This window comes from Orycteropus afer, unplaced genomic scaffold, assembly GCF_000298275.1.
Source record: "Orycteropus afer afer isolate SDZICR_OR568_19922 unplaced genomic scaffold, OryAfe1.0 scaffold00088, whole genome shotgun sequence".
Taxonomy (NCBI): domain Eukaryota; kingdom Metazoa; phylum Chordata; class Mammalia; order Tubulidentata; family Orycteropodidae; genus Orycteropus; species Orycteropus afer.
The window spans coordinates 9099614-9111157 of record NW_006921675.1 but is presented as its reverse complement, the minus strand read 5'-3'; the positions used below and the strand labels follow the sequence as shown (position 1 = coordinate 9111157).

The window sequence follows — 11544 nt, the reverse complement described above, 5'->3', positions numbered from 1 at the left end:
GTAGATACACTCCTTGGAGAGAACAATCATGGGAGAAAGAAGGGCTGCTTATGCACAGGGAGACAGCTCAGGGGGCACAAGTGCGTGGAGGGATGGACACTGAGAAGAGGTAAGTATGGGGAGGATGTGTGAGGGGAGCTGTTGCACTGTGGTAAACTGTGGTCAATGTCATGAGACAAAGTGTATGTGAACTGCTGTATGGAAAGTGAATCTGCTTTGTAAATCTTCACCAAATCACAATAAAATGGTATTCAGATTGGGGGCGGGGAGAGAGCAGCTCTAGAAGACAAAGCCAAATTACTGTAATGAAATGTGCCAAGACCTGGAGTCAGAAAATCAAAAGGGAAGAACACACTTGGCATTTCTCAAGCTGAAAGAACTGAGGAAAAAATTTAAACCTTCAGTTGCAATACTGAAAGATTCTATGGTCAAAATATTGAATGATGCAGAAAGCATCAAAAGAAGATGGAAGGAATACATAAAGGCACTGTACCAAAAAGAATTAGTCGCTATTCATCCATTTCCAGAGGTGGCATATGATCAAGAACCAATGATATTGAAGGAAAAAGTTGAAGCTGCACTGAAGGAATTGGTGAAGAACAAGGCTCCAGGAATTGAGGAGATACCCATTGAGATGTTTCAGGAAGCAGATGCCCCACTGGAGGCACTCACTTGGCTGTGCCAGGAGATTTGTAAAACAGTTACCTGGCCAACTGACAGGAAGAGATCCATATATTGTATCCATTCCAAATAAAGGCGATCCCACAGAATGTGGAAATTATTGAAAAATATTATTAATATCACATGCAAGTAAAATCTTACTGAAGGTAATTAAAAAATGATTGCAGCAGTATACTGACAGAGAGCTTCCAGAAATGCAAGCAGGATTCAGAAGAGGACGTGGAACAAGAGATATCATTGCTGATGTCAGATGTATCTTAGCTGAAAGTAAAGAATACCAGAAAGATGTTTACTTACAATTCATTGACTATGCAAAAGCATTCAATTGTGTGGATCATAACAAATTGTGGATAACATTGAGAAAAATGGGAATTCCAGAACACTTAATTGTACTCATGAGGAACTTGTACATAGATCAGGAGGCTGTCATTTGAACAGAACAAGGGGACATTGCATGGTTTAAAATCAAGAAGGGAGTGTGTTAGATTTGTATCCCTTTACCATACTTATTCAATCTGTATGCTGAGTAAATAATCTGAGATGCTGGATTATATGAAGAAGAATGTTGCGTCATGATTGGAGGAAGACTGATTTAACAACCTGTAATACACAGATGACACAACTTTGCTTGCCGAAATTGACTTGAAGCACTTACTGATGAAGATTAAAGACTGCAGTCTGCGGTATGGATTGCACTTGAATATAAAGAAAACAAAAATCTTCACAACTGGTCCAATGAACAGCTTTACAATAGATGGAGAAAAGATTGACATTGTCAAGGATTTCATAATACTTGGTTCTACAATCAACACCAATGGAAGCAGCAGTCAACACATCAGATGATATATTGCATTGGGCAAATCTGCTGCAGAAGACCTCTTTTAAGTACTGAAGAATAAAGATGTCTCCTTGAAGACGAAGGTGCATGTAACCCAAGCCATGGTATATTTTCAGTTGCAGCATTTGCACGTGAGAGCTGGACAGTGAATAAGGAAGACCAAAGAAGAGTTGAAGCTTTTGAGTTGTGGTGCTGGAGAAGAATGCTAAAAGTACTGTGGACTGCTAAAAGAACTAACAAATCTGTCCTGGAAGAAGTGCAGCCGGAATGCTCCTTGGAAGCGAGAATGGCCAGACTTTGTCTCACCTACTTTGGTCATGTTGTCAGAAGGAACCATTCCCTGGAGAAGGATATCATGCTTGGTAAAGTGGAGGGTAAACAAAAAAGGGGAAGGCCTTCAACAAGGTGGATTGACACAGTGGCTGCAATGATGGGCTCAGGTTTAGCAGGGATTACGAGGCTAGTGCATGACCAGGCAGTGTTTTGTTCTGCTATGCATAGGGTCACTATGAGTTGGAGATGACTAGATGGCACCTAACAACAACAACATGTATTATATTTATATATGAAAAAACCAAACTCAGTGCTGTCGAGTCGGATCCGATTCTAGTGACTCCTCCTTGGATTTTGAGGCATACTGCTATGGAAGTAGATTGCCCAATCTTCCAGAGAGTGGTTGGTGGTTTTGAACTGCTAGCCTTCTGGTTAGCAATCAAATACCTAAGGCACTATGCCACCATTTTATATATATATATATTCTCAAACCTACCAGCCACTCCTCGGAAGGAAGGTGGGGCAATCTACTTCCGTAGTGATACTGCCTCAGAAACCCAAGGAGGGGTCGCTGTGAGTCGGGGCCGACTCAATGGCACATAATAACAAAAACAACATATATATATATATATATAATTATTTATTTTTGTGATTGTTGAGAATATACACAGCAAAATATATACCAATTCAACAATTTCTATATGTACAATTCAGTGACATTGATTCTATTCTTTAAGTTGTACAACCATTCTCACCCTCATTTTCTGAGCTGTTCCTCCCTAATTAACCTAAGTTCACTGTCCCCTAAGCTTCCTGTCTAATCTTTCAAGTTGGTGTTGTCAGTTTGATCCCATATAAATAGATCTTAAAAAAAAAAAAAAAAAGCTTAATTCTAAAGGCAGACATTCTTTACTGGTTAAGTTAGACTACCGTTTGGTTTTAAGAAAATTTCAGGGGATATTTTTGGTTTAAGGTTTAGAGATTTGGTTTAAGGTTTAAAGATTATCTCAGGACAATTGCTTCAGCAGTTTGTCTAGCCCCCTTGGCTCTAGAAAGTCTGGAGTCCATGAGACTTTTAAATTCTGTTCTGCACTTTTCCCCTTTTGATCAAGATTGTGCTATAAAATCCTTGATCAAAATATTTAGTAATGGTAGCTGGGTATCATCCAGTTCTGGTTTCATGGCAAAGGAGACAGTTCGTGGAGGCTGTTATGTGCTCATTCCATTTCCACTTTTTGTTCCTGCCTTTCCTTCTACCTTTGTTGCTCTACGAATAGAGACAGATTTTTGTGTCTTGGATGGCCACTTGCAAGCTTTTAAAACCCCAGGTACTACACAGCAAACTAGGAGACAGAACAGAAGCACTAAACATGTTAATAGGCCATTTAACTGAGATGTCCCATGAAACCATGGCCCTAAAACCCCAATCCAAGAAACTAATCTCATGCGGTGTTTGGTTGTACATAAGTAGCCTCAGCAGCTACTCTTAGTATTTTTCTTTTTTTGTCCTTGTTGTAAATATATTGGTTCTTCTTTATATCTTCTATTTCTTTTATGTAATTTTCTGATTTTTTATTTGTTTCAAGAACATTTATCACTGTAATTGGCTTTTTGTGTCATGTTTTATGATGACTACTTTAAAATCTTTGTCAGATAATTCCAACATCTAATTTTCCTACATGTAAGTATCTGTTGACAGTCTTTTTAAAATTCTAATTCTGTTATTTTCTTCATTCTTTTTATGACAAATTAATTTTGACTCTATCTTGGATACTTTGAATATTTATATTAGGAAATTCTTTGTCCTGTTTAAATCTTCACTTTGGCAGGTTGTCACCATGTTTAAGTTTAGCATGTTGGTCATAGCCTACTTTTTTGGGCTTTCTTCCCAATGATAACTTAGGTTCCAGAGCCTTTAAAGTGCTAACCTGGCCTGATTTGTTTACCTGTTGTTCCTGCTTCATTACTGCTGGGACTTCACTGGACTTCTTAGTGCTGCTTACATGTCCCTTGTCCTGCTCTTTCAGCTGCCTAGCACTGATGGGGCACTCACTTGATCCCTGCTCCTTCTTTTTGCACATGTTGTTGCATGTCTATATATTGTACCCCCTATTTGGTACACTTTTCCCTTAATCCTTTGCTAACTGTTCTTCATGTTCATAATCTAAATTTAAGTTTAAGGTCTTCTGGGAAGTCTTTCTTACCTCCTGTTCTGTGAGTTAGGCATCATGTGACTCAGATCCCTCCATGGCTCTGCTTCCCTGAATCATGTCAAACCGTGCACTATTTTGTATTTTGTAATTGTCTGTTTAATTATCTAATTTTTTCAAGATTATTATAGTAGATTTTGCCCAACTGGGAGCTCTGGTGGAATAGTGCCTAAAGCATGTGACTACTACCCAGAAGGCTGGCAGTCCAAACCCATCAGCCACTCCTCGGAAGACTGGGCGCTCTACTTCTGTAGAGATACCACCTCAGAAACCCAAGGAGGGGTCACCATGAGTTGGATTCGACTTGATGGCAGTGAGTTTGGTATTTCTGGTGGCATAGTGCCTAAGGCATTTGACTGCTAACCAGAAGTCTGGTGGTTCAAACCCACCAGCCACTCCTTGGAAGGAAGGTTGGGCAATTCACTTCCATAATGATACTACCTCGAAAACCCAAGGAGGGGTTGCTATGAGTCAGATCCAACTCCACGGTGTTGAGTTTGGTTTGGTTTAGTTTATTGCTTAGTTCTGCATCTTTGTTGATTTCTTTCTAGTTGTTCTATCTTTCTGAAAGTGATGTATTAAAGTCTCCTACTACTACTATGGTTCATCTGTTTGTCTTTTCAGTTCTGTTAAAGTCTGATTTATATATTTTGCATCTCTTTCATTGGGTTTGTAGATATTTATTATGTTTATATCCTCTTGTTCAATCAGTCCTTTAATCATTATATAATGTCCTTCATTGTCTCTTAAGGTCGTTTTTGTCTTAAAGTCAATTTTATCAGAAATTAATATTGTCACTCCTACTGTTTTTTTGATTGCCATTTGCTTAGTATATCTTTCTCCAGCTTTTGATTTGAAGTCTGTTTTTGTCTTCGTCTCTAAGGTATGTCTCTTGTAGACAGCATATTGATGGGTTATGTTTTCTTATTGAGTCTGCAACACTCTGTCTCTTGAATGGTGCATTTAATCCATTGACACTCAATGTAATTATTGACAGTTACGAATTTGTTGCTGTCACTTTGTTATGTGTTTTTTTGTAGTGCTGCTGATTTCTTTGTTCCATATAGTTTTCTGTGCTAAGTTCATTTTTATGAATCATGTTATCATTTCCTTTGTTACTTTTGCATTTGCTAAATATTTGTGCTTGTTTTCTTTTTTATATTGATATGAAGGTTTATTATTTTTCTTTGAGGTTACCCTGTGATCTATAGTTTTCTTCCCAAGTTTACAACAGTCCATTCTATCTTGAAATTGTCTTGACATCCTCACCATTTACAAGGTTCTGTAACTACAATATTTTTTTCCCCTCTTTTTGGTTTGTAGTTGTCTTCATTTGCCAATTGATGTCTCTGGTTTGCTTGGGCCTTTTTTTGTTTGTATCTGTCGGCAGTCCCATATCGTAGGCTTTTCCAGCACTCTGTCTGGGATATAGGGGAGGCAAAAAGGAAAGCCAGGCAAATTGCCACCATGTTGTTTCTCAGTCTTAAGGTTCCTAAGCAGTCCATCTTGTTTTCTCCATCTTTCACAATCTTCCTATGTTTTCTTGTTGTATTATGTCCAGGGATTTTAATTTTGAACAGAACTAGGCAAGGAACAAGGTTACTTTATCTTGGCTAGAACCAGAAGTTCTGCCACTGTGCTTTTTCCCTCCTTTCCACATGGTATACTTTTATTGGTTTTTCTTATCTTATTATACTGTATAAAGAACTCTGGTGGTGTAGTGGTTAAGGCATTTGGCTGCTAACAAAAAGGTTGGTGGTTCAAACCCACCAGGTACTTCATGGAAAGCAGTTGCTTCTATGAAGAGTTATAGGCTTGGAAACCCTATGGGGTCCTATGAGTCAGAATTGACTTGATGGCAGTGAGTTTGGTTTTGGTTATTATACTCTGTAAGACCTCTAATTCGTTAGGAATAGAAGTGGTGATGGTAGATATTCTTAGCTCATTTATGATTTCCACATGAAAACTTTAATAATTCATCAGTGCTTTAAAAAAAGAAAAAAGGAATTTTTACATCTTCTTAAGAAAAATTGGTCTGTGATTTTCCTTTCTTGTAATGTCCTAGTCAGATTTGTGGTCAACTTTATGATGGTCTGATAAGCTAAATTGGAAAGTATTCCTTCTTTTTCTAATCTTTTGAAAAATTTGTGAAAGAACAAGGTCATTCATCCTTAATCGTTTACAAGAATTCACCAGGAAGCCATGTGAGCTTGACATTGTCTTTGCTGGGCTTTGCTTATAATTATGGATTCAATTTATTTAATTTTATGAGACCATTCAGATTTTTTCTCCTTATGTCAGTTTTGGCAGATTGACTTTTACTAGCAATAATATTTTTCTTAATAATCTCCTTTTTTTTTTTTTTTTTCCATTTCTGTCAAATGTGTAATAATGTTCCCTTTGCAATTTTTTTTTTTGTTGTTGTTTTTAATCTCTCTCTTTAAGAACCAACTTTTGGCTTTGTTGATATTCTCTGGACTGTACTTTTTTTTCATTTCTTGATTTTCTTTTGATCATTATTATATTCTTTGCTTTCCTTCAGTTTAATTTACTGTTATTTTTCTAACATTTTGAGATTGATGCTTAGATTTATTTATACTTTTAATATTTCCTCTTAAGCTTTCTAGCATGAAGGTTGTAGATAACATAGAAAGGCCACTGATTGTATACTAGCCTATTCCTCATATCTATACTACTGCCTTCAGTATGGATTACACCACAAGAAAAAAAAGTCCTCACAACTGCACCAATAAGCAACATCATGATATATGCAGAAAATATTGAAGTTCTCAAGGATTTCATTTTACTTGGGTCTATAATCAATGCCTGGGGACACAGCAATCAAAATATCAGATGACATATTGTATTGGCCAAACTTGTAAAAGCAAAAACTTTTATAAAGAGTTCAAAAGCAAAAATGTCATTTTGAGAACTAAGGTGCACCAGACCCAACCCATGGTATTTTCAATCACCTCATAAGCACGTGAAAGCTGAACAATGAGTAAGGAAGACTGAAGAAGAATTGATTCCTTTGAATTATGATGTTGGTGAAGAATATTAACTATACTTTGGACTACCAGAAGAATGAACAAATCGGTCTTGGAAGATGTATAGCCAGAATGGTACTTAGAAGCGAGGATTGTGAGACTTTGTCTCCAGTATTTTGGGCATGTTATCAAGAGGGACCAGTCCCTGGAGAAGGACATCATGCTTGGTAAAGTAGAAGGTCAGCAAAAAATAGAAAGACCCTCCACAAGATGGATCGATGCAGTGACTGCAACAAACTCAAAAACAGCAACAGTCATGGGGACGGTGCAGCACTGAGCAGTGTTTCATTCTGTAAGGTCACTGTGGGTTGGAACCAATTCAGTGGCACCTAAGCAGTAACAACAATGCCTCGTATCAGTGATACCATAAAGAATGTTTTGTGTAAGTAGGTTAAAAAAAAAAAAAGATTCTTTGTCCCCCTATGAAGTGCTATAAGCCATGGTTTTCACCATTAGTCAAAGACAAGTTAATAGGTTTGGTCTGTGTAGCTTTTTTTTTAAATAGTTCTGTTAAAGATTTTTACATCATAAAGAAAAGTAGGATTTGCAGGCTGTTGTAAAGATTTTGTATAAGTTCTGCACTGAATATAGTGTGAGCCATTGCAGAGTTTTGAGCAGAGGAAGGATATGATCTTACTTAGACTTCAAAAAGATCCCCTGGAATTCAGTTAACTGTTTATTGCAATAAACCAGGGGAGAAATTATGGGTGGAAGCAGTGGAGAGATGAGAAAATGTAGGCAATAGAATTTGCTATTGAATGGATTCGATATATGGTATGAGAAAGAGAAGACTAAAAGATGACTACAAGCTTTGTTTTTATGCTTGTTTGTTTGTAAGCAACTGGAAGGATGACGTTACCATCAACTGAGATGGGAAGGGCTACAGGACAGGCAGATATGAGGAGAGGATACCAACCGTTCCAGTGATGGGCATGTTGAGTTTGAGATGGAGCCTAAGCAAGGAATTTGTGATTTGTGAGTAGTCAGCAAATAAATGTTTAAGAGCATAGGTTTGATTGAAGTCACAAAAGAAGTAAATGTAAATAGAGAAGACCAAGCATTATGGTCTGGGGCACTCCAAAAGTAAAGGATCAAGCCTTTTGTGAGGAACCAGTAAAAGAGACCATGAAGGAATGATTTTCTGAGGTAAAAGAAAAACCAGGTGGAGAAGAAGAGCATAATCACAAGTGTCAGATTTTTCTCATCAAATAAGATGACAACAGAGAATAAACAATTGGATTTTGTAATGTGGGTGCCATTGATAGTTGGAATGGGTTTAAGAAACAGTGAGAGGAACAGCAGTTATAGACAACTCATTCAAGAAATTTTACTGCATACAGTACAAAGAAATAGGATAGTAGCTGATGGAAAAGTAAGGTCTAGAGAAGTTTGTTCGTTTGCCAAGATGGGAGAAATACATCTACTCCTCACTATCAACTCTCTTGTTATCTTGATGTTTCATATTTATGACAATAGTAAAAAATATACTTTTCAACTATTTTGCACATTAATGACATATGTCTGGCAGTAACAAATGCCAAGGTATTATATGTCAGTGTGGCTGGGCCATGATTCTCAGTGTTTTGGTAGTTATATATTGATGTAATTTGGCAGTTATGTAATGATATATAGTCATACATTGTTTTATTGCACTTTGCTTTATTGTGCTTTGCAGATACTGGATTTTTTTTTTTTTTTTAATTGAAACTCTGTGGCAACCCTGTGTTGAGCAAGTTTGTTGATGCATTTTTCCAACACTGTGTGCTTACTTTGTGTCTCTATGTCACCATTTGGTAATTCTCACAGTATTTCAAACTTTTTCATAATACTATTGCACATTAAGTAGAGTTTAAAAAAAAAAACCCACTGCCATTGAGTCAGTTCCAACTTATAGTGACCCCCATTGGGTTTCCAAGTGGTAAATCGTTATGGGAGTAGCTTGCCCTGTCTTCCTTCCATGGTAGACTATAGTATAATGTAAAGATAACTTTTATTTGTTCTGGGAAACAAAAAAATTCATGTGACTTGCTTTATTGCAGAACTTGTTTTATTGTGGTAGTCTGGAGCCAAACCCACAATATCTCCGAGATACGCCTTAATTTGGCAGTTACATAATGATGCATTCGTCCTTCTTTTTGCAATCTGATGTGGTCATCCTCAATTTTTGTATAACGCTGATTTTTGCACAATGACCTGGTCCTTGCAACTAACCACTTTGATAAGTGACGAGTGGTGTAATAGTATTTTTTATGAGTCATGCAATGGTGAGCAAGAACTTGATGACATAGAAAAGAGGAGAGAATTAATGAAGCAGTGTTCTTCAGTAGGTAAGAGGATATGGGATCTAATGCATAAATGTTCTGCAGAGACAATATATACTGGGAAACAGACTGATTGTACATACGTACCACATGTCTGCATCTACTCTGGAAAAATGAATGAGAACTCACCAGGAGAGAATGATCTATAGAATTTTGTAGACTCTGCCTTTATTGATGTTTAGGGAAGTAATTTCTAAATAAATCTCTAAATTTTGCCATTCTTCTGTTTGATTGTTTCCATTTTTTGTTTCAGTTGCTGATCGTTGGAGGCTCTTTTGGTCTTCGTGAGTTTTCACAAATTCGCTATGATGCTGTGAAGATTAAAGTAAGAACTCTACTTGGAGTTTAACATGTGTCTATATGTATGCCCTGGTTTAGGGGAAGTGTATACTCAGTATACTAAGCAGTCTGAATTTTGTATTTCTTTTCAAGGCTAATATATAATCTTTGGGCTGTTTCTTCTTCTTTAAAATAACATTAACAATGGCATGGAATTGAATCATGTGATGTAAAGAATTTAGTAATCTTACTCCTTACTTACTGGGAAATTTGTAATATGGTTAAATTTCTTCCACAAAATATGTTTTGGTACAGTTTTTAGGATTTGTTGCTATTGTTGTTGTTGTTAGTTGACGTCGCATTATCTCCAACTCATAGTGACCCTGTTTATGACAGAACAAAACACTGCCTGGTCCTGTGCCAGCCTCAGAATCCTTGCTATACCTGAGCCCATCGTTGTAGCCACTGTGTCAGTCCATCTCATTGAGGGCTTTCACCTTTTTCATTGATCCTCCACTTTACCAAGCATGATATCCTCCAGAGAATGGTCCCTTCTGCAACATGACCAAAGTAGGTAAGATGAAGTCTGGTCATTCTTGCTTCCAAGGAGTATTCTGGCTGCACTTCTTCCAGGACAGATTTATTAGTTCTTTTGGCAGTCCATGGTATTATCAGCATTCTTTGCCAGTACCACAACTCAAAACCATCAACTCTTCTTTGGTCTTCCTTATTGATTCTCCAGCTCTCACATGTATATGAGGTGATTAAAAATACCATGGCTTGGGTTAGGTGCACCTTAGTCTTCAAAGAGACTTCTTTGCTCTAGAGCACTTTAAAGAGGTCTTTTGCAGCAGATTTCCCCAGTGGAATAAATCGTCTGATATCTTGACTGCTGCTTCTATTGATGTTGATTGTGGAACCAAGTAATATAAAATCTTTGACAACTTTGATCTTTTCTCCATTTATCGTGATACTGCTTATTGGTCCAGTTTGAGGATTTTTGTCTTCTTTATTCTGAGGTGTAATCCATACATCTAATAATGTAATCCATTATTAGGTGCCATTAAGTCAGTTCTGACTCGTAGTGACCCTATATACAACAGAACAAAATGCTCCCCAGTACTACACCATCCTCATAATCATTACTATGTTTGAGGCCATTGTGGCAGCCACTGTGGCAGCCTAACTCGTTGAGGGTATTACTCTTTTTCATTGACCCTCTACTTTATCAGGTCCCTCCACCCCCCATCACTCACCGTACATCAAGCATTCCTAGCGTGTTTCAGGATACATGTGACACAGCAGGTCCCCTTCCCCACCACTGTGGAGTCTGTAGGGATTGGAGTTTGTAGAGGTGGTCAGGTATTGATGCTGCCTGTTGCCTCTGGCTGCCCACTGTGGGTGGAGACTCTCCTCATCCTCCACCTTCTAACTCCTGCCACCTGCTGTGGGTGGGGACCTCACTCATCCTCTATCATTTCTGGCTTTGCGTCTTCCCCTTCCCTTCTGCCTCTTCCCCCCAATTTGGTGACAGTTGAAAAATAAGGTAGACAGACAGAGGAGTATGAAAATGTTAGCTTTATTTATTTATTGTTTGACTTTTTATTGTGATTTGGGTGAAATTTTACAAAGCAGATTTGTTTTACATTCAACAGTTCATATACACATTTTTTTCCCCTCTCTCTCTCTCTCTTTTTTTTTTATTTGTGATTTGGATGAAAGTTTACAGAGCAAATTCACTTTCCATACAGCAGTTCACACACACGTTGTCTCATGACATTGACTACAATTTACCCCAATGCAACAGCTCCCCTCCCACTTCTTCCCAATAGTTACTTCTTCCCTGTGTCCATTCATCCATGCACTCTTGCTCCCTGAGCTGTTTCCCTGTGCAT

At 37.7% G+C, this 11544-nt stretch overlaps 1 protein-coding gene across 1 annotated transcript in view; it reads left to right on the top strand.

Annotated features, from left to right (window-relative positions):
- Positions 1–11544, top strand: part of LOC103198210 (synaptojanin-2-binding protein) — a 99415-nt gene that overhangs the window by 74571 nt on the left and 13300 nt on the right. Inside the window, exon 4 of the mRNA XM_042781152.1 lies at positions 9624–9695. Coding sequence (XP_042637086.1) covers positions 9624–9695 — 72 coding nt within the window. The remainder of the gene's footprint in view (positions 1–9623; positions 9696–11544) is intronic.